This window comes from Coenobita brevimanus, chromosome 57 (genome assembly GCF_032717465.1).
Source record: "Coenobita brevimanus isolate Jiangsu-jjx chromosome 57, ASM3271746v2, whole genome shotgun sequence".
Classification (NCBI taxonomy): domain Eukaryota; kingdom Metazoa; phylum Arthropoda; class Malacostraca; order Decapoda; family Coenobitidae; genus Coenobita; species Coenobita brevimanus.
Window position 1 is genome coordinate 21,718,895 of NC_137010.1, and position 24,239 is coordinate 21,743,133.

Consider the following 24,239-nt stretch of genomic DNA (forward strand, 5'->3'; position numbering starts at 1 on the left):
ATACATTTACTCATGGCTTGCAATCTGTGTTACAGTCTCAGGGGCAGTTAGGAAAGACTAAGCCCGGTGGCCGTGGACACTGGGTGGGGATGCATACGGACGTTTTGACACCACTTGTGGGTTACAGACATATTATTTGGGTGTGGAGGTTTGCTGGGAGTGATCAGACAAGCATGTGACTTTGACATTCAGTACATGGGTGGACAGATAGCTCTGACTGGGTTATGGCTTACTTCCAGCTCACGGCATGAGCCCAGTGGCCACTATGTCGAATGTTTGAACATGTCGGCTGGCCGGCCAAATTTCTCGGGGACTTTTACGTCCGGATAATAGCAAGTAAATTCGGATAATGGTTTAATAGAGCCAAGGTCCAGCGTCCAGATAATGAACACATCTGGATACTGCATGTCTGGATAAATGAGGGACTACTGTACACTGTTCTGTACATTTATAAACGTGTTTTATTTACGGTATTGTGGTGAACATATTTACCTTATTGTGGAGAACAGTTGAAGTGGTCAGGCAGTCTGGACTGCTTCTGGCTTTATCGGACTTTCTCCGGTATACAAGAAATTGCTCCAGTCAGCTCCTCAACTCCAATAAATGTGAATTTCATTTTATTAAAGTCCATACGTGCTAAGGGGTCTGTATGCAGCATGTGTTAGGAGTGTAATGCTGTATGGTAGTGAGACCTGGGCAGTGAAGGAGGAAGATATTTGCCGGCTCAGACGTACAGAAATGACAATGATTAGGTGGATGTGCAGTGCGTCCCTGCGTCCAAGGCCTGGAGGGACTGGGTTTACAATGGAAGAGTTGAGAGGTAGGATGGGACTGAAGTGTATTGGTGTTGTGATGAGGAGAGGTAGACTGAGATGGTTTGGACATGTGGAGAGGATGGGGGATGATAATTGGGTGAGGAAGGTGAGAAGTGTTAATATTGGGGGTGGGGTTATGAGGGGTAGACCAAGATCATGGGACGAGGTCATTAAGTGTGACCTCAGGGTTAAGGGACTGAACAGGGAGGCTGCAATGGATCATGCAGTGTGGAGAGCCGCCATTAGGTGACCAAGGCCGACACATGCAAGCATGTTGGAGCCTTTAAAAACGAAACGTTATATCGAGGTTTTACTATATTTGTGATAAATGGGTGCATAAGAGATATAGTGGTACTAAAGGTAGACTGCGAAATAATGCTTATTTCATGTGTGTGGTGTGTTGAGCTTACAGAGATTGTCAGGCATGAAGGGACTGATCTTGCAGGTGAGTCTCTTGAGTGTGTGGGAGAATTTTGTTATTTGGGAGACATGTTATTTGCTGGAGGTGAGGCTAGGGTAAGGAGTGGTTGGAGAAGTTCAGGGAGCTGGTGCCCCACCTGACAGTGAGAGGGTTCTCCCTCCATGCTAAGGGATCTTTGTATGTGGCATGTTTTTGGGATGTAATGCTGTATGGTACAGTACCAGTAATAAGGCAACTGACAGCAAACCCTTTTCTGTTTCCTCCTACTTTCTCTATACTCATTTCAAAGCCAAAGGTGGTTGTTGTGTATATGTATGCAACGATTTATCTTGTTCTCGTGTTCCTGAACTTGGTTCTTCTGAATTCTCTACTCTCTGGCTTCGGCTTTCTTGTCATTCTCTGACTAAGTATATCTGCGCTGTTCACCTGTCTCCTAATTCTACCGACTATGAAAAATTCTTTGAGTGTCTTCTACGATGGAACACATTCTATCCACTTCTCCTTTCTCTGAAATCTCCATTCTAGGAGATTTCAATGTTCACCACCACCTTTGGCTCTCCTTTCCTTTCACTGATCCACCTGGTGAACAAGCTTACATCATTTCTATCCATAATGACCTGGAGCAGCTTGTACAGCACCCTACCCGTATCCCTGACCGCCTCGGAGAGAGCTCCAACATACTTGACCTCTTCCTTACAACTAATCCTTCTTCTTACACTGTTAATCTTTCCTCTCTGTTGGGCTCCTCCAATCACAATCTAATTACTTTATCCTGTTCTATTGCTCAGGTACGGCCTGTGGACCCTCCAAAGAGACATCGACTGTGGCACTTTGGAGCTGCGGATTGGGAGGCCCTTAGGCAGTACTTTGATTTTCCCTGGAAAAATTATTGCTTCCATGGCCTGGAGCCATCTGAGAGTGCATTGCGCATTACGGAGGTTATTCTTTTGGGCATGGAAGCATACATACCCTTCTCATATCCTTTGACTAATGCAAGAAAGCCTTGGTTTAATCACACTTGTTCTAATGCTGTCTGCAACAAGGAGAGGGCCTTTAAAAGGTACCAGAACCAGCCCACCCCTGAATCACATCTTGCTTATGTTTCTGCCCGGAATTGTGCCAAGTCTGTTCTTTGCACTGCTAAAAATAATTTCATCCTTACCAAATGCTGTCAACTCTCCAACTCGAATTCTTCCCACTTCTAGCACCTTGCCAAAAACCTTTCTAACAACCTAACCTCATCATCCTTCCCTCCTCTTTTCTGTTCTGATCGCTTTGTAGCTATTTCTTCTACTGATAAAGCAGATCTCTTTGCTCAGACTTCCTACTCCAATTCCACCTTAGACGATTCCAATGTTGTTCCTCCATCACTTCCCCCCTCTGTCTTCCTTATGGCTGACATTAAAACTTCTTCAGCTGATGTATTTCTGCTATCACTGGCATTAATACTAACAAGGCATATGGGCCTGATGGAGTCCCTCCTGTTGTTCTCAAGAACTGTGCTTCTGTGCTTACACCCTGCCTATGTAATCTCTTTCGCTTTTGTCTGTCAACTTGTACCTTTCCTTCTTGCTGGAAGTTTGCTCTCATTCAGCCAGTCCCAAAGAAGGGTGACTATCGTCCAATTGCTTTAACATCCTGTGTCTCAAAAGTTTTTGAGTCAATTCTTAACAGAAAAATTTTAAAGAATCTTTCCTACTACAACCTTCTTTCTGATCGTCAGTATGGGTTCCATCAGGGACGCTCCACTGGCGATCTTCTCACCTACCTTTCAGGCTCCTGGTCATCCTCCTTTCAGGACTTTGGCGAAAGCTTTGCTATTGCACTTGACATCTCAAAGGCTTTCGATCAAGTCTGGCTTTAATCTTTAATTCCAAACTGCCTTCTTACAGTTTCTATCCTTCTATCTGTGCCTTCATCTATAACTTCCTTTCTGGTCATTCTATAGCCACTGTTGTAGACAGCCATCATTTTTCTCCTAGATCTATCAACAGTGGTGTTCATCAGGGCTCTCTCCTATCACCAACTCTCTTACCTTCTATTCATCAATGACTTTCTAAGCTGTACATCCAACCCTATCCACTCGTATGCTGATAATTCCACCCTTCACTTTTCCATTTGGTTCCCGCAACGTCCATCTCAGCAGTTGCCTCAACAGACAGGGGATGAGGATATGGCAAACCTTATGTCTGACTGGGGTAAAAATAATCTTGTTTTTAATGCATCAAAAACTCAGTTTTTACACCTATCAACCCGACACAATATTCCACAGGAGTACCCACTAATGTTTAATAATATCTAGCTGAATCCTGCATCATCCTTGAACATGCTTGGGGTTACAGTCACTCGGGACTTATCTTGGAAAGATCATATTGCATCTCTTGTAAAATCTGCTTCCAAGAGATTAGGTGTGCTAAGCTGACTCCATACCTTCTTTACCCCTGCACAGTTGTTGGCTTTATACACGGGTTTATTTGCCCCTGTTTAGAGTACATCTCTTATGTGTGGGGAGGCTCCCCACATACAGCTCTTGTCAATAGGGTGGAGTCAAAGGCCTTTCGTCTCATCGGTTCTTCTCTTACTGGCCCCCTTCAACCTCTGTCTCTTCGCCACACTGTTGCATCTTTATCTCTTTTCTGTTGCTATTCTGTCGCTACTTCAATGGTCACTGCTCCTCTGAACTGTCTGCTTGCATCCCTCCACCTCTACGATGGGCGTGTAGCACCCATCTAGCAACAAACTCTCATCCCTTTTCTGTCCAACTCTCTAATGCAAGAGTTAACCATTAATCCCAGTCCTTCATTTATGCAACAGGTTAACTCTGGAACTGTCTCCCTCTGTCTGTATTTCCTACTTCCCTATTATCTCCAGTCTTTCAAATGCAGTGTGTCCACGCATCTCGAAATGAATGGATCTTGAATTTGGCTCTCTTTTGTATCGTTTTTGTTTTTTTCTTGGAAGGAATGGTTTGCGGGCCCCTGGCCTTTGGTTCCTTCTGTCTTGCATTAAAAAAAAAAAAAAAGTCTGGGCAGTAAAAGAAGAGGATATTTGTAGTCCTAACATCTAGAAATGACAATGATTAGATGGATGTGTAGTGCATCTTTGAATTCTAGGCCTTGGGGCATTACAACTGAAGAGTTGAGATGAAGGATGGAACTAGAGTGTAATGGTGCTGTGATGAGGAGGGGCAGATGGTCTGGGCATGTGGAGAGGATGGAGGATGACAATTGGGCATGAAAAGTGTAAACATCAGAGGTATGGTTGAGAGAGGTAGACCAAAGAAGACCTGGGATGAGGTCACAGAGTGTGCCGCAGGGATAAGGGACTGAACAGGGAGGCTGCCTGTGATTGAGCAGTGTGGAGAGCCACCACTAGGTGACCAAGGCTGATGCTTGCGAGGATGTTGGAGCCTTTATAAATGGTACAATACAACAGTTGCCTTAAATTGAACCTGGTTCATCTGGGGACAACTGAGAGCTTCTAGATTAGTACAGCTGCAGATGAAGTACTATTGTTTCACAGGATGGGTTGGGCTCCAGTTTGTGGAAGTGTAACTAAGGTTTCTTTATCATGATCCTATTTCATAGCATTACCTACCAATTTACTGTAAGGAGATTCAGAAGTGGGAAAAAGACAGACACTAAAGTAGAAATTTCATCAGGGTGCCCAGCAAAAACTGACCATTAATCTCTTCATTCATTATTGCAATGTGCAGTGTCCATTGACAGTTTGGTGGCCCGCAAGACACATATCATCCAAAAACATAGCAACACAACACTCACCCCACGATGTTACCGGATGTGGTGACAATGTTGGCAGAAGGGTTGGGGCGGGAGATGCGAGGGGTGCTGGAGTTGTACCCTCAGGCCTTGGGTGTGCTGAAGGGGCGCATCAAGAACAAGAAGGCTGCTGAGGATCTGGATGACTTGGATAAGTGAGTTTATAAAGGAATTCTTCAGAGCTCCTGTCTGCCTCTAGGGGCTGAGTTGGGTAGGTTTTAACCTTTTGGGGGTAGGTACCTATCTCAGCTGGATAAAGGTGCTTGGTGTTAGCCAAAATACAGTAACATTCTAAAGTGTCCCAGCATTCCAATAGGGATATCATACACAGAATTTTAAGTGAGGGATCATAGTACTAAGTTAGTAATTCTGATAATGTACTACAATGTAGTTTCAAATTTTTCTGTAATTATTATTATTATTACCAAGTATTATTATTTTTTCATAATTACTCCAGCATGCTGTAATAAACACTTGCTGTTGCCAATGTCAGTGCATTGCACTGTATGCTATTCCCAAATTTCAAGAAATGCTGGTGACCTGCATGTGAGAGGTGGCTCGATTGATCTCATTTTGTTGGCACATAAACACTGGCTGTTGCCAATGCCAGTGCAGTGCACTGCATGCTATTTCCAAATTTCAAGATATGCTGGTGACTTGATTGTGAGAGGAGGCTCAAATTATCTCAGTTTGTAGGCAGACCATGAAAACAAAACCTTTTGGTACCAGGATATGGACTGAATATGCTCAGAGTCATAAGCCACAAAAATATTGAATTAGTTGTCACTGATTGTTTTATTAAGTTCATAATGAAATAAGACCTATTTTTCATGTAAGGTTTATCACGTGTGGAATCGTCCCTGTCTGGAGTATTTGCGATGTACATGGTATTCACTTGAACATCAGAAACAGTACCATGAGTAAAATTTCTGTCATACTGATTTTCATTGATAAACACTGTGCAGTGCAGCCATGTTATATGATAGGATCATGTCAAGTGAAGATCTATTGCATAACAAATTACCATATAACGAGGCTGATGTAACACGGGTTCAGTGGGGGTAGGCAGGGTGGCCCTGGCCTTAACCTAATGCAGAAAACTCTGCCACCTGTACGAGTCATCACTGGGGGGAGAGTTGGAGTATCTGGATGACCACTCCACACAAAAAGATACAGTATCACCTTACTTAATATCACACACTGCTTTATTTGTTAAGCAGTTGCGCTGTTCTTTGGCGATAGCAGTGGTGTTTCAGTGGCTTTTCATGCACAGAATAAAATGAAAGGCAATGATCACAGCCAATGTAAACACTGGGCAGGCATCTTGGCTTCATCAGCTGAGTAGAGGCCAAAAAGGAGATGATGGTTATGTAAGTTTGACACAATTTCCAAGTCACAAGTGTCAGTATCTCACACACAAAAACGTATCACAGCACCTAATATTGCACACTGCAGTATTTGTTAAGCATTTGCACTGTTACTTGACGATAACAGTGGTGTTTCAGTGGCCTTTCATGCGCAAAATAATGTGAAAGACAATGATCACAGTCAGGGTAAACACTGGGTGGCCATTTTGCCTTGCGTGCATCACAGGGTCCACACAAGATTCTCCGAGTTGTTCGTTGTAAATATCTTTGTTGTGAAATTGCGATTAATTTTTTAACATTGTACTTAGACAGGGTACAGCTTTTTAATTATCATTGTAGCAGTTTATCACATAACAAGGTGTCATATTTATAACAAGTTTGCACCATATTAAGGTCAGCCAGACCTGACCTACCTGAACCAAACCCAGATGTTAATCTGATACCTGTATACCTAAACCTAAGATAACCTTGCATAACTTAACCTAACCCCTTAGATGGTACCAGGAGGAGCTAGGACCAACTATCCTGTCCCGCACTCCCCCACATCTGACCTTGGCTGAGCTGATCCGCCTCATGAAATGGAAGCTGACCCGAGGCAAGTTCCGCCCTGCCCTGATGGGACTAGTCAAAGGCAACACAGAACAGGTGGTAATCAAAGCAACAAGAGACGGTATCAAACTAGCCAAGGAGAAGAAGTTGACCATCGCCGTTGGAGCACTTAGTAAGTTGTTTGAGTTACTAAAGCACTGGAGCATTTAATACCATTTCATATTCATGTCAGGTGTTTTTGTTTTTCGTTTTCGTTTTTAAAGGCTCCAACATGCTTGCATGTGTCAGCCTTGGTCACCTAATGGCGGCTCTCCACGCTGCACGATTCATTGCAGCCTCCATGTTCAGTCCCTTAACCCTGAGGTCACACTTAATGACCTCGTCCCATGTCTTTCTCGGTCTACCCCTCATAACCCCACCCCCAATATTAACACTTATCACCTTCCTCACCCAATTATCATCCCCCATCCTCTCCATATGTCCAAGCCGTCTCAATCTACCCCTCCTTATCACAACACCAATACACTCCAGTCCCATCCTACCTCTCAACTCTTCCATCGTAAACCCAGCCCCTCCAGGCCTTGGATGCAGGGACGCACTGCACGTCCACCTAATCATTGTCATTTCTGTACGTCTGAGCTGGCGAATATCTTCCTCCTTCACTGCCCAGGTCTCACTACCATACAGCATTACACTCCTATCATATGCTGCATACAAAGACCCCTTAGCACGTAGGGAGAGTCCTCTCAGTGTCAGGAGAGGCAAGAGCTCCCTGAACTTCTTCCAACCACTTCTCACCCTAGCCACAGAGCTAGCTCCAGCCCCACCTCCAGCACACAACATGTCTCCCAAATAACAAAACTCTTCCACACACTCAAGAGATTCACCAGCAAGTTCAATTCTTTCATGCCTGACAATCTCCACCTGCTCACCCTGACATGCCGTACACATAAAATCAGCATTATCTCACAGTCTACCTCTGATACCACTACATCTCTTATGCACCCATTTATCACACACACCACACAAGATGGAATTACTTCCCACGCCCTTGTGGCAAACTGCACATGGCCACTCTCCCTCGTCTTTGACAGTACCGCCACCAACCCTAGATATCATCACTTTTGTTTTTTCTGCATTTATCCTTAAACCCTTGTGCCCCATACCATCTCTCCATTTCCTAAACCTTTCCTCCACCTCCCTTTCGTTCTCTGCAATCAACACCAAATCATCAGCATACAACAGCTCCCGGGGAGTCCGTTTCTAAAGTCACATGAAAGGGCTTCAAGTACCATGATAAACAACATGGGACTCAAGACTGACCCCTGATGCACACCAGCATTCACGGAAAACTCATCACTCAAATCTCCATTCACTCTTACCTGGGTGTGAGCACCCACATACATAGCCATAACAACCCTAGCCAGCCACTCCTCCAAGCCAAGCTTTCTCATTGCCCACTTCACCACCTCTCTAGGGACTCTGTCAAAGGCCTTTTCCAAATCAACAAAAACAAAATAAAGATCCCTTCTCCTACCAATATATTTTTCCTGAAGCTGTCGAACAATGAATATAGCGTCAGTGGTCCCCCTACCTGGCATAAACCCAAACTGCATCTCATCAATATTCACTCTTTCTCTAATCATACCTTCTAAAACTCTCTCCATTACCTTCATTATCTGATCTGAATGTTTCATAAACCCAAACTGCATCTCATCAATATTCACTCTTTCTCTAATCATACCTTCTAAAACTCTCTCCATTACCTTCATTATCTGATCTGAATGCTTTATACCTCTATAATTTCCTCTTTCCAGGGCATCACCCTTCCCTTTATGCACATTTACAGTTACACTCTTCAGCCAATCATCTGGGACAACACACTCATAAATAATCCTATTTATCAGGTCAGTGACTAAACTCACCCCTATATCGCCTGAGGTCTTCAACATTTCGGCAGTCAACCCAGATACACCTGCTGCCTTCCCCACCCTCATCCTCCCTATTGCCTCACTCACAGTAACAGTATCAATCAAAGGCCAAGGGCCAGACACTGGATCTGCTGGTTCCAAACCTTCTCTGTCCCAGTCAAACTCCTCATTCAACAACCGGTTATAATGCTCTCTCCATGCATCTTTAATATCCTCACTGTTCACCGCTACCCTTCCTTCATCATTCTTCACACATTGCTCACCTATAATATCCCGATTATCCCTCTTCACTTGACCTGCCACCCTAATTATCATATTTTTCCTTTCCCCATGATTTAGATTATCAAGTAATAGTCTCTGTGACTCAGACTTTGCCCTGTATACCTCTCTTCTAGCCCTACACTTGGCAGCCAAATATTCCTCTTTTCTACCACCCTTCTTCCATTCCCGGAAAAGCCTTCTTTTCTCCATAACTGCAGCTTCTACACCCTCATCCCACCACCAGGTTACTTTATGTCCTGGTGGTCCTCTTGTCCAACCGCATGTTACATCAGTAACTCTCAAGAAATTGTTCTTGAGGGCTCTGTACTGTTCATTAACGCCTCTGTCTACAGTTCCCTGTTCAGCCACCACTCTCCTCAACTCGCTATAGAAGGCATCCCTTACTACTTGGTTTTTCAGCTTCTATATTTTCCTCCTGGGTACACAAGTCCTCTTTTTCATCACTTGTTCTTTAAGCACCATATCACAAATCAATAGTTTGTGCTGCTGCACACACTTCTCACTTCCTATAACTTTAACATCCCTCATTAACCTCCTATCAGCCCTCCTAACCAGAAAATAATCTATCTGACTGCTATTTCCCCCAGACATATACGTAATTAACCTACTGTCTCTTTTCCTAAAATATGTGTTGCACACAATCATGTCCATTGCCTCCCCAAACTCGAGTATCCTTTCCCCCTCTGCATTCCTTAGACCATACGCACATCCCCCATGCACTCCTTCATAACCTTGTGCTGCTTCACCTACATGACCATTTAAGTCCCCTCCCAAAATCACTATATCATCCCGCATACCACCCACTGCACGTATTAAATCATCCCAAAATCTATCTTTCTCTGCTTCATCCAATCCTGCCTGTGGAGCATATGCCGATATAATCGCAGCTATCTTTCTACCCAACAGAATTTTCACTACCAATATCCTATCGCTTACTCTCAAAACATTCATAACATATTCCACCCATTTCTCTTCAACCATCACACCAACACCCCCATATCCGTCTGTCCCCCCTTGCCAAAACAACTTATAGCAACAATGCTTCCCAACAATCTTTCTGGCTGATCCACCCCTGAACCGGACTTCCTGCAAACGCGTCACATCCACCCACCTCCTACTGAATGCCTCAACGACTTCCTCTGCTCTTCCCCTCAAACTTCCCACATTCCATGAACCCACCTTCATCCCCATGGGTGATTTGCGGTCCTCAGGCTTGCTTTGAAACTTGTTTTGTTTTGTCATCTTCAGTATTAATAAAGGGGGACAGACATAGCACAGGTCCCACTCACTGCACAGTCCAAGGTCCAGGCAATGGATCTGGGACCCCTAGCCCACCAGCTTACCAGTGGCTGTGGTAGTGGCCTCGGGGCACCCTGCCAGGACAGCTGCAGGGACACCCTCCAAGCGTGCCTTGGCACTGCAACTATCACGCCACTATACACCCACTGATAGGGCAGCCTCCTGGGTCGCTACTCCCAGGTTCGGGCCCCTCTCTGTTGGGCGGAAGCGGCAGCCTGGGAACCGCAATGCCCTGTACCCTCTAGCACAGGCCCGAGCCCCATCTCGCCCCAGACCCACGATCTATGCCGGCGGAACCCTCGCCACGCCTCCCCCCAGAGGTGTATGAGAGTGACTAAATGAGGGGAGAATTAAATCCTATCTCCCTACTGTTTCATTCAGCAAGACTGTTTGTAGAGTAGTTATGAATGATGGAGTATAGATAGTTTCATTTCTTAGGTAATTCCAGTGAAAGGAGGTTTCTGGTCACCGACTCCCGGCCTTAATAGTTGCCATTAACATCAAGGGAATCCATTGATTTCATTCTGTTTCCAGTCTCATGGTAGATGATGTAAAGATGATGTAACAGTAGACTTAGGGCTGTGAAGATAGGTCTTTGTCCTGAATGTTTTAAGATGTAATGAACATATTAAATTTCAAGGAAGAAGTACTAAAGTGTCGGTGCACGACTCTGAGGTTGTCATTATTGTACCCTGGCAACCTACTGTAGCTTTCAAAAGTGCGTCCGATTTAGTATCATACACGAATCATATTATTATGCACGAATAAATTATACACGGATATCATTATACACAAATCACATGCGTCTCATGTTATACACGAAATCAGACGCACTTTTGAATGGTAGGTTGCCAGAGCACAATAATAACAACCTCGGAGTTGCGCTCCATGACTATAGAATATATGCATAGTGTGTCAGTCTTCAAGTAAGTAACATGAGAGATAACTTAAGGTATAATTTGCAAAATATATTGTTTAGGATGGGACACTAAGAAATTTTTGAAAATTAATAGTCTTGTTGTTGCAACATGCACTAGAGCATTGGTAGAAAAGAATGGTGTTCGTACATTCCCAGAATGAAGTTCTGCTATATACAGTAAGTATGTTTATAGGCTGCCTTCTTTCTTTTGCTTTCAGTTGTACAGTTACCTCCACTTCTAACGAGTACAGCGGGTGGTGTGTTTGGGGAAACCTGGCACCACTGTGTTTGTTCACATCGTAGTAATAGTAAGTGAATGGGCAGACCCTGCAAAGCTTCTCCTCTGCTACAGTATTTAGCACCCACAAACACAATGTTCTATCAAGTCATGCTGTGTCAGCAAATCCAAGTGTTTGCCACGTATGTATTGTGGAAGGTAGAAAGAAAAAAAATTGTAATACCATTGGATCCCATTGCTTCTCTGATAGGAGATGACTGTGAGGGAAGGTGAAACGGAGGGGAGAAGGGACAGGTGGTGGGGGCACAAGTATCGAAACTTTGTTGTGCTTCGTTTTGAAAGATGAAGGGTGGGATTATACAGATGTTCTGAGGTGATCTGTAACTCCGTATGCAATAACGTGTATTGGATGAATGTTGGAGTCCTAATATTCATCATACAATATGGTGGACAACAGTAGTTGAGCATAAATGTTAGAATGTGTGATGTCCAGTGTCTCGAAATGTGGTTCACCTGAGTCTAGTGAGTGTGTGACTCAACTGCCGTATCATTTTTGTGGCTAAACCAGGATGGCCATAAATGATTTATGATTAAGCATGTGACACAATGGTCATGCCATGTTGTGCATCATCCAGTTTGCTTTATTGTGAGGATAAGCAACCATTATATTCTCTAACTGCGATATAAGTAGATGTTACGTTGCATAGAATTATACTGTAGCTACTTTGAGAGTTGGACAACTGTTGGTTTATTGTGCGAAAATGTTGTGCAGTCATCATACTGATGGATCACGCTGAGGTAATGAGACTCTGTATTTGCATATCTTGTATTTTAATACAGGTTATTGAAATAATGGTGTTACGTGTGTCCAGTCCACAAATGATGTTTCTTTCTTCGAGGTGGTATTTCCTTTGTCTGGATAGTTGTGACAGAACATCCACAAACATTGATCATCGTATATCACACTTTCTTTACAACATTCATACATTTGTTTTCATACAAGTATTACACATTCAGGCCCTCCTTAGCTCCAGACGCTTTATACAATTTAATTGCGTGTCTACACTCACACAATGTTCATCCAGAGCGAGCAATATTTCCTATACCAACATCAAACAGCACATACGTTGGTGATGACCCTGCTCCCACCTGCCCACCTCTTCACTCCCTCTTACTCCACAACAGTCCACTTCCACACACACCTTGCCACCAAGCAGAGTGGTGAAACCCTCCCACCCTCTCTATTCCTGCAACATTTCCTTCCTCTCTTAATACCCCATCCCGCTGACCAACCTCTCCTCAAGTGTACCCCCTTACCCACCAAATATTCTAACCTATTTCTAACTTCCTTTGGAAAATCGTTTTCAGTGTTCAGCGTCATGGGACACGGCATCACAGACATCCGTAATATCAAAATCTATTGTCCAACTTGTTATTATGAATCTCATAGGTTGGCTCTAAACAACTATACCCTAACGACTTTTCTCTTCACAACTACAATCACCACCACCACAGTGCCCGGCGCATTACACGTGATGATATTTTAGATCCTGCTACCCTTTGTCCTGTGATTTATATACTATATGGGTTCATTGTCTGTCTTGAAGCTGCAAGGATAGTATTGGGCCAGTATTCACTGTTACAGAGGCATTTCATTGGTGTGGTTTTGCTAGAAAAATTGCATAGTCTAGCCTTGTTTGTGCACTCAGTAATGCAACTGGCCATTCCAGATCCATGTCAACACAGTAGATGATGTTTGCAACGATTGCGTGTGATAAACAGATATATAACGAACTGCAACACTAGGCAACATTATGCATGTCTGTCCTTTGTCTGCCATTATAACACAAGGTTTTAGTATGTGGCCACGGCTACACAAAATACATCGGTGGTGTGGTGCTACTGGGAGAGTGTAAAATTGCGTAACTATAGTCTACGTGTGTTTGTGCAGTGAGTCTTGTAATTCATATCACCGATTTATTTGCACTCATACCAAGGTAGCAGCCAAAGTCGTGGTTTTGGTGACTATACTGACTGACCATTGAACACTCTTTCACCTCCCATCAGTCTGAATGAGGTCCTGTTTTCAAGCAATAGAAACATTAAGTCGTGCAGTAAACAATGCAATTTTATATGTAAAGTAAGGAGTGTTTTGTGCACATGCCATCATGCAGACTTATACAGTATAACACAGCCAAGGATAAGCTGGACCTGTGGTAAGATAAAAGCTGAGTGCTGCTAGAGCATCCAAGTAAACGTAAGGAACTTTGGTGCACCAGCACCTGGATGGTAAAACCCAACCACCTCTCTTAGGAAAAATACCCCTGGGTTTGGAAGCTACCCCACGTCTTCCAGTAGATTTACACAAGGTCACTGATAAGGCTGTAATCTTGTCGTAGTGATGTTATAAGATGAGGAAGTTACTATCAGGTCTCGTTACCCATTATATGAGGAAGGGCCAGACTTTTGTGAGAGAGAGAGAGAGAGACAGACAGACAGACAGACAGAGACAGAGGCAGAGATAGAGACAGACAGACATAGGGTCGGTCTCTCTCTCTCTCTCTCTCTCTCTCTCTCATTTTCTCTCTCTCAAATAGCCTGTAAACAAGGAGGCTTGTTAGGCCTACACTGTCATAGGTGGGTGATCTGAGGCTACTGTCACTGTAGAAGGACACCCAGGGAGACAAGGATTACCCTATCCTTCCCTGGGTCTATTATGTTGTATTGTGACAACTTGTAATGACACCATGAATGCACCAATCTGTCAGTGTGTTAGTCTCTCTCTCTCTCTCTCACACATAAAATTCAAGCCCTTCCTCATTTAATGGGTAACGAGACCTGATACTGATTTCCTTATATCGCATCACTATGACTAGATTGCAGCCTTGTCAATGACCTTGTGTAAATCTACTGGAATATGTGGGGTAGCGTCAGAATTAGTGGGTACTTTGGCGAAAGCGCAGTGGTTGGGTTTTACCATCCAGGTGCTGGTGCACCAATGTTGTTTACGTTTACTTGGACACTCCAGCAGCACTCAGCTTTTATCCTACCGTAGGTCCAGCTTATCTTTAGCTGTGTTATACTGTGTAGGTCTGTATGATGACACAGTGCATAAAACACTCCTTATTTTACATATAAAAATTGCATTTTTCACTGCACTACTTAAATGTTTCTATTGCTTGCAAACAGGACCTCACTCAGACTGCTGGGAGATGAAAGAGTGTTCAATGGTCAGTCAGTATAGTCACCAAAACCGCAACTTTGGCTGCTATCTTGGCATGAGTGCATATAAATCGGTGAAATGAATTACTAGACTCACCGCACAAACACACGTAGACTATAGTTACGCAATTTTACACTCTCCCGGTAGCACCATGCCGCCGATATATTTTGTTTAGCCATGGCCAAATACTAAAACCTTGTGTTATAATAGCAGACAATGGACAGACAAGCATGGTAAAGGAAATATTGCTCCCTCTGGATGAACAGTGTGTGAGTGTAGACACACAATTAAATTGTATAAAGCATCTGGAGCTAAGGAGGGCCTGAATGTGTAATATTTGTATGAAAACTAATATGTGAATGTTTTAAAGAGAGTATAATATACGATGATCAATGTTTGTGGATGTTGTGTCACAACTATCCAGACTAATGAAATACCACCTCGAAGAAAGCAACATCATTTGTGGACTGGACACACATAACACCATTATTTCAATTACCTGTATTAAAATACAAGTTATGCAAATACAGTATCTCATTACCTCAGCGTGATCCATCAGTATGATGACTGCACAACGTTTTTGCACAATTAGCCAATAGCTGTCCAACACTCAAAGTAGCTATAATCCTATGCAAAATAACATCTACTTACCATTGTTTGAGAATATAATGATTGTTTTTCCTCACAATAAAACAAACTGGATTATGCAAAACATGGCATGACCATTGTGTCACATGCTTAATTATAAATCATTTATGGCCATCCTGGTTCAGCCACAAAAATGTTACAGCAGTTGAGTCACACACTCACTAGACTCAGGTGAACCACGTTTCGAGACACCGGACATCACATTTATGCTCAACTACATTTGTTCTCCACATTGTATGACCAACATTAAGACTCCAACATTCATCCAATACACGTTATTGCATACGGAGTTACAGATCACCTCAGATCATCCGTATAATCACACCCTTCATCTTTCAAAACGAAACACGACAAAGTTTCAATACTTGCGCCCCCACCACCTGTCCCCCCTCCCCTCCGTTCCACCTCCCCTCACAGTCATCTCCTGTCAGAGAAGCAATGGCATCCAATTGCATTACTATTTTTTTCTTTCTACTTTCCATTATCCATACGTGGCAAACACTTGGATTTCCAGACAAAGCATGACTTGATAGAACATTGTGTTTGTGGGTGCTAGATACTGTAGCGGAGGAGAAGCTTTGCAGGGTCTGCCCATTCACTTACTATTTCTGTGATGTAAACAAACACAGGGATGCCACATTTCACCAAACACACCACCCGCTGTACTCGTTAGAAGTGGAGGTAACTGTACATTAATTACAGTGTTGATTGTTCCATTGCTACATGTATAGCTTACTTGCCAGTTTCTTTATATTACAGTAACAGTTGTACATAAAGAAGACTATTAAAAAAAAGTATTCTTAAATAATGAGAGCTGCATTTACTGTACTCTACTCACAATTGTCCCTGTGGTGGCCTAGCTGTGTTGAAGGGTGTTGGTCCTGCTACGGCCTCTGCCATCCTAGCAGTGGCAGTCCCAGAACACTGCAGCTTTTATGCTGATGAAGTGGCAGAGTCCATCCCAGCCCTGAAGACTCACAAGTACTCTCTCAGAGACTATGAGGTCCTCAACTCTGAGATGGCTCAGCTGGCAGAGAGACTTAACACCAGTGAACTACTGGACCAGGTAGGGCAGTATACACAGAACATTATTATGCAGGCTGGCTATGTACAGTAAGCTCTCCACTTTGTTGGGTTTATGTTTGGTGGATTTGCAGTTGGCGGGAAAATTCAAAATATTTTACCCATTATTTTGGCGACTAAAGTCTTACAAGTGGTGAATGATTCCCGAGCACAAATCATGAACCACTGCTGCTAAACAGAAAAATTTGAATTCATGTGGTTTTTTACAAGCCAGATTTGAGATATTTGGCTTGAAAAATGCCAACCTGGCAACCGTATTATTTAGCCCAGTCAGCTGGGACCATAAACAATATCTGACCACTCGCTATTTCAATTACAAGCAAGAAGAAAACAAGCAAGTGATAGAGGCAATTGAATTTGTAAGTGTGGGAGATGAACATAGTCTGCCAGTGGATACTGACATTGAAGGTTTTGATGAAATGGTGGGAGAGATGGAAGCAACAATGGAGGCAGTGGTGGAGGAGAGGCCTGTGAGGGGGGCCACGGAGTCGGATGTTAGCCTAACTTTGTCAGCCCTGGATACTAGTTTATTCTATTAGTGCAATTCAGTTTCTGTTTATGGATTAGTTTTCAATAGTTATGTTAATATACTAATTACTTATTACCTCTTAACAATAGAATAAAAATGGAATAGGAGAAAAATCAAGCTTTTTATTGACCCCTCAGAACTAGTTAAAATTTTTCCCATTTAATTAAGCCTTTGGATTTTGTGAAATTGGGTTTGGTGAGGTTATTTTGGCACCAACTAGTCATCAAAATGGAGGGCGTACTGTATTCCTTATTCCCAGCATTTGATTATTTCTTTCTTAGCTCTTTCAAAATCATACATAGCCATTCGGGTTTCTTGTTCAGCACACCCATTATCCAGTTTTCTGGTAATCAGTATATCGCTGTAATGATGTGAAGTAAGTTAGGACCATCTCCCAGTATTCATTGCATTGCTCCTGCCATAACGATGAAGGTAACATACAAAAAGCCTGTCCTGTGCCAAAGTTTGCATGTGCAGAAACTCATTTTGGTGCTTCTATTCAAACCCCGCAGCTTTCGCCACTCTTTGAACAGCTAGGCCAACCTCCACTTGCACGTGTTCACATGACATGCAGTGGTGATCATGTCTGTTTTCATTACATTGCATCATTCTCTCACTCCCATGTGTGACATCGCGGACTCCCTGCATTAACTCCGTGCAGCGCTGTTAATTGAAAGGCATCACTGTGTATGCTTTAAAGGTTGATTTTTCAGTTTTTTTAGTGAAAAGGTGAAAGCCTGTGATTGTATCTGGCTGAGGTGCCACCCCTAGTGGAAAGCAGGGTGCTCAGGTTGCTGGCTCTGGCAAAGGGAAGGTAAAGCACCCAGGAAAAAGTTTTGCCTGTGAAGTGAAGCTGGATATCATGAGTTGATCATCCACCCCTGACAATACTCACCCATGAATCGCCCAACTCAGCTCCCTCTGCCTCTCCGCCTTTCTCTTGCTCGCCTGATGTGAGTGTTCCTGCGGATGATGAGTGAGTGCCCAAGGATACCACCTGTCCCTCAGCCTTAGGGGGGATCCATGATGATGAATTGGCCAGGACTCGGCACCACTTAAGGTGATCGTCTTCATTTTGACAAAAAAATAAGAAATTTTTGAATATTCTGAGAAAATTCCAGAAGGTTCTTGCATCTTTAATCTGTCTCTGTGCAAAGTGATATCATCTTCAGAAATGTATAAGTGTTTCAAAATTGCGATTTTGTGCTCCTGTATCAAGCACTCAAGTGCAACTTCAGCGCTCCTGCACACATCATGATATAGCATTTTGCAAAATTACATAGTTTTCTTTTTCTTCATCATCATCTTTTTTTTTTTTTTTTTTTTTTTTTTTTTTTTTTCTCCGTAAACCGTCAACTAAATACTTTTTTCATCTGGCGTCTTTTTCAGTGTCAGCTGTATACTCAGTGCGGCCAGAGGCACGAGAGAGAGGGTGTGTTGCTCAGTCTTCCGTGACCTGACAACTTTTATGGTTGTTTTCGGAGAACATATGTATTTAAATTTTAGACTCTATTAGCTTCTAAACTAATAAAGCTGTAGAAAAAATAAAGGTACCACTGGAAAGCCCATAAAATTTAGTAAAAAAATTTCTGACTAGAATGTTTGTATCATGATATGTTTGGTGTACAGAGCTTGCCAAACATCCAGGAAATTGTACAATAGAAACTTAGATTTTCATTAAAAAAAAAAAAAAATCTAATGCCAATATCATAAAACGTATTAGAGAAGCTGTAAAGCAACTCTTTATGATTAGTTTGCCACATAGCAAACCAAATTTTATGCAGTATTTTAGGAACCTGTTGATTTCTTATAGATAATTTAGATATTTTTGACAAAAAATCTCTAAATAAAAATCTGATGAACTGGATTTGATGAAACTTATAGCAAACAATCCCTCATATGGGTCAGTAACTGATGTAAATTGCAGCCTCCTTTCCCGTAGCACGGGCCGAACAGGGTAGTACTCCCGAGGGGAATGGGAATGCTGGTGATAGGGAGAGCTGGAGCTCCTGTTTCACTAGCTATCTAACCATCCCCCTTTGCTGACCTTTTCATTGTGACAGTGACATGGAGAGTAGACCAGCATACTCTCCCAAACATTTCCTCTAACTATCTATGCATTACACCACATGTACTTTACATTTCACACAACGTATCCCACTATGTTACAGGGGTTGGCGCCAGCAAGGGCATGCGGCCAGAAAACTTTGCCCCCGCTACCTAGTGGCGGACTTCTGGGGGGAGGCGTGGCGGGGGTTCCGCCGGCATAGATCATGGGTCCAGGGCGAGATGGGGCTCGGGCCTGTGCTAGAGGGTACAGGGCATTGCGGTTCCCAGGCTGCCGCTTCCGCCCAATAGAGAGGGGCCCGAACCTGGGAGTAGCGTCCCAGGAGGCTGCCCTATCAGTGGGTGTATAATGGCGGGATAGTTACAGTGCCAAGACGCGCTTGGAGGGTGTCCCTGCAGCTGTCCTGGCAGGGTGCCCCGAGGCCACTACCACAGCCACTGGTAAGCTGGTGGGCTAGGGGTCCCAGATCCATTGCCTGGACCTGGGATTGTGGGGTGAGTGGGACCTGTGCTGTGTCTGTCCCCATTTATTAATACTGAAGATGACAAAACAAAAAAGGTTTCAAAGCAAGCCTGAGGACAGTAAATCACCCATGGGGATGAGGGTGGGTTCATGGAATGTGGGAAGTTTGAGGGGAAGAGCAGGGGAAGTCGTTGAGGCATTCAGTAGGAGGTGGGTGGACGTGGCGTGTTTGCAGGAAGTCCGGTACAGGGGTGAATCAGCCAGAAAGATTGTTGGGAAGGACTGTTGCTATAAGTTGTTTTGGCAGGGGAGGACAGACGGATATGGAGGTGTTGGTGTGATGGTTGCGGAGAAATGGGTGGAATATGTTATGAATGTTTTGAGAGTAAGCGATAGGATATTGGTTGTGAAAATTCTGTTGGGAAGAAAGATAGCTGTGATTATATCGGCATATGCTCCACAGGCAGGATTGGATGAATCAGAGAAAGATAGATTTTGGGATGATTTAATACGTGTAGTGGGTGGTATGCGGGATGATGAGATAGTGATTTTGGGAGGGGACTTAAATGGTCATGTAGGTGAAGCAGCCCAAGGTTATGAAGGAGTGCATGGGGGATGTGCATATGGTCTAAGGAATGCAGAAGGGGAAAGGATACTCGAGTTTGGGGAGGCAACGGACATGATTGTGTGCAACACATATTTTAGGAAAAGAGACAGTAGGTTAATTACGTATGAGTCTGGGGGAAATAGCAGTCAGATAGATTATTTTCTGGTTAGGAGGGCCGATAGGAGGTTAGTGAGGGATGTTAAAGTTATAGGAAGTGAGGAGTGTGTGCAGCAGCACAAACTATTGATTTGTGATATGGTGCTTAAAGAACAAATGATGAAAAAGAGGACTTATGTACCTAGGAGGAAAATATGGAAGCTGAAAAACCAAGTAGTAAGGGATGCCTTCTATAGCGAGTTGAGGAGAGTGGTGGCTGAACAGGGAGCTGTAGACAGAGGTGTTAATGAACAGTACAGAGCCCTGAAGAACAATTTCTTGAGAGTTACTGATGTAACATGCGGCTAGACAAGAGGACCACCAAGACATAAAGTAACTTGGTGGTGGGATGAGGGTGTAGAAGCTGCAATTAAGGAGAAAAGAAGGCTTTTCCGGGAATGGAAGAAGGGTGGTAGCAAAGAGGAATATTTGGCTGCCAAGCGTAGGGCTAGGAGAGAGGTATACAGGGCAAAGTCTGAGTCACAGAGACAATTACTTGATAACCTAAATCATGGGGAAAGGAAAAATATATTTAGGGTGGCAGGTCAGGTGAAGAGGGATAATCGGGATATCATAGGTGAGCAGTGTGTGAAGAATGATGAAGGAAGGGTAGTGGTGAACAGTGAGGATATTAAAGATGCATGGAGAGAGCATTATAACCGGTTGTTGAATGAGGAGTTTGACTGGGACAGGGAAGGTTTGGAGCCAGCAGATCCAGTGTCTGGCCCTTGGCCTTTGATTGATACTGCTACTGTGAGTGAGGCAATAGGCAGGATGAGGGTGGGGAAGGCAGCAGGTGTGTCTGGGTTGACTGCCGAAATGTTGAAGGCCTCAGGCGATATAGGGGTGAGTTTAGTCACTGACCTGATAAATAAGATTATTTATGAGTGTGTTGTCCCAGATGATTGGCTGAAGAGTGTAATTGTAAATGTGTATAAAGGGAAGGGTGATGCCCTGGAAAGAGGGAATTATAGAGGTATAAAGCTTTTAGATCAGATAATGAAGGTAATGGAGAGAGTTTTAGAAGGTATGATTAGAGAAAGAGTGAATATTGATGAGATGCAGTTTGGGTTTATGCCAGGTAGGGGGACCACTGATGCCATATTCATTGTTCGACAGCTTCAGGAAAAATATATTGGTAGGAGAAGGGATCTTTATTTTGTTTTTGTTGATTTGGAAAAGGCCTTTGACAGAGTCCCTAGAGAGGTGGTGAAGTGGGCAATGAGAAAGCTTGGCTTGGAGGAGTGGCTGGTTAGGGTGGTTATGGCCATGTATGTGGGTGCTCACACCCAGGTGAGAGTGAATGGAGATTTGAGTGATGAGTTTTCCCTGAATGTTGGTGTGCATCAGGGGTCAGTCTTGAGTCCCATGTTGTTTATCATGGTACTTGAAGCCCTTTCACGTGACTTTAGAAACGGACTCCCGTGGGAGTTGTTGTATGCTGATGATTTGGTGTTGATTGCAGAGAATGAAAGGGAGGCGGAGGAAAGGTTTAGGAAGTGGAGAGATGGTATGGGGCAAAAGGGTTTAAGGGTAAATGCAGATAAAACAAAAGTGATGATATCTAGGGCTGGTGGCAGTACTGTCAAAGACGAGGGAGAGTGGCCATGTGCAGTTTGCCACAAGGGCGTGGGAAGTAATTCCATCTTGTGCGGTGTGTGTGATAAATGGGTGCATAAGAGATGTAGTGGTATCAGAGGTAGACTGCGAGATAATGCTGATTTTATGTGTACGGCGTGCCGGGGTGAGCAGGTGGAGATCGTCAGACGTGAAAGAATTGAACTTGCTGGTGAATCTCTTGAGTGTGTGGAAGAGTTTTGTTATTTAGGAGACATGTTGTGTGCTGGAGGTGGGGCTGGAGCTAGCTCTGTGGCTAGGGTGAGAAGTGGTTGGAAGAAGTTCAGGGAGCTCTTGCCTCTCCTGACATTGAGGGGGCTCTCCCTACGTGCTAAGGGGTCTTTGTATGCAGCGTGTGTTAGGAGTGTAATGCTGTATGGCAGTGAGACCTGGGCAGTGAAGGAGGAAGACATTCGCCGGCTCAGACGTACAGAAATGACAATGATTAGGTGGATGTGCAGTGCGTCCCTGCGTCCAAGGCCTGGAGGGGCTGGGTTTACAATGGAAGAGTTGAGAGGTAGGATGGGACTGGAGTGTATTGGTGTTGTGATGAGGAGAGGTAGATTGAGGTGGTTTGGACATGTGGAGAGGATGGGGGATGATAGTTGGGTGAGGAAGGTGAGAAGTGTTAATATTGGGGGTGGGGTTATGAGGGGTAGACCGAGAAAGACATGGGACGAGGTCATTAAGTGTGACCTTAGGGTTAAGGGACTGAACAGGGAGGCTGCAATGGATCGTGCAGCATGGAGAGCCGCCATTAGGTGACCAAGGCCGACACATGCAAGCATGTTGGAGCCTTTAAAAACGAAAACGATGTCAAAAGAGACAATGGCCTTAAGGGTAGTTGCACTTGTTTGGGACTTTCTTGTCTGACTTCTAGTTCAATTCTCTTATTACTGGTACTTCTCCCCCCTCCTCTTAGTTTCAGATATACCTCCTTTGTATCCATGTTATAATTGTCCCAGCATTGTGGGGGCTTGAATGGCATATGAAGGAATGTTTGACTCATTTCAAAGGGCATGCTGTTGTTAGTTCTCATTTATGCTTTCTTTTTTCTTGTTTTCTGGAGCATACCACATGGAATTTTAGGTGGGAAAAAGGTCAGGATGATGGTGAGGGTGATGATGATGATAATTAACTAACATCAACAATGGTTTATTTTCTTAATTTTGGAAGGAAGTGTTGTAAGGATCAGCCTCAATCTTAGGTGCCACTAATGTTGTAGTTTCCCTGGGTCATTGCTCATGGCCACAGGGCCCCCAGTAACAACCAGATGCAGTAAAGCCCTGTCCACACTAGGGGTCGTGCATGCTCTGTTGCACGTCACATTGCCCAGCTCGTGTTACTGAGACCGGTGATGTCCTTACTAATACAACGGGCAGTGTCCGCCATGACCATTGAGCTGCGAGAGGATATTGGATACCAACACTGCAGCAGCTCAGGAGACTGTGATGTGGAACATTGTGGCACTATGTTGTGCCAAAAAAGATCAAGAATAGGAAAAAGATGTGGTCCAAACAAAGGCTGTCACGATATATTTTCAGAGGAAAGCCAAATGGCTACAGCAGACATCGTGGCGCAAACTGTCACCGTGAAATGACTGTTAGTTAGATTTGCCAGAAGCGCATGGCACAGATCCTCCTCAGCATGAAAACCCAAGTTTGGCAGCATGATGCACAACAGAATCCGCAGCATGACCCCTAGTATGGACTGGGCTTTACTCAGAGATGCTGCTATCAGGCAGATGTTATAGTCATCTGCCCTATGCTGGCACAAGCCAGATATAACACAGGCTCAATTGAAGGAAATGCTGTCAGTCAAAGGGACAAATTTTAACACTGTTCTGATGTTTAACATAATGTTCCCATCTCAACAATTACTGTGTAGACTACAAAAAATGGAATCTAAAAGTGAATGTAGATAAGGGGAAGTGATAGTCTTTGAGAGAAGCCACAGCATGCACAGTGAGACTGGATGGCGAGGAAATGGAGAATGTGAATGCATTCAGGGACTGTGGGGATCTCCCAGTATGTGAGAGTATGGTAGACAAAATGCATCATAGACTGGAAGTTTCGCATATTCTATCTATCTGTCTATCTATTGCCAGATGCCTCAATCCCGTTTGGGGTGGCCACAAGAAATCGACTCCACGTCGTCCTGTCCCCCGCCATTTCACTGCCCTGCTCCCAACTCACACCCCCCTCTTTCATATACCTCTCCACCCCATCCCTCCATCTCTTCCTCGG

At 43.9% G+C, this 24,239-nt stretch overlaps 1 protein-coding gene across 1 annotated transcript in view; it reads left to right on the forward strand.

The window, feature by feature from the left end:
• The first annotated feature begins 5,024 nt into the window (after nucleotides 1-5,024).
• LOC145401922 (uncharacterized) overlaps nucleotides 5,025-24,239 on the forward strand; it is a 40,485-nt gene continuing 21,270 nt past the window's right edge. Inside the window, exons 1-3 of the mRNA XM_080274028.1 lie at nucleotides 5,025-5,170; nucleotides 6,877-7,103; nucleotides 16,332-16,537. Of these exons, the coding sequence (XP_080130154.1) occupies nucleotides 5,025-5,170; nucleotides 6,877-7,103; nucleotides 16,332-16,537 (579 nt within the window). The remainder of the gene's footprint in view (nucleotides 5,171-6,876; nucleotides 7,104-16,331; nucleotides 16,538-24,239) is intronic.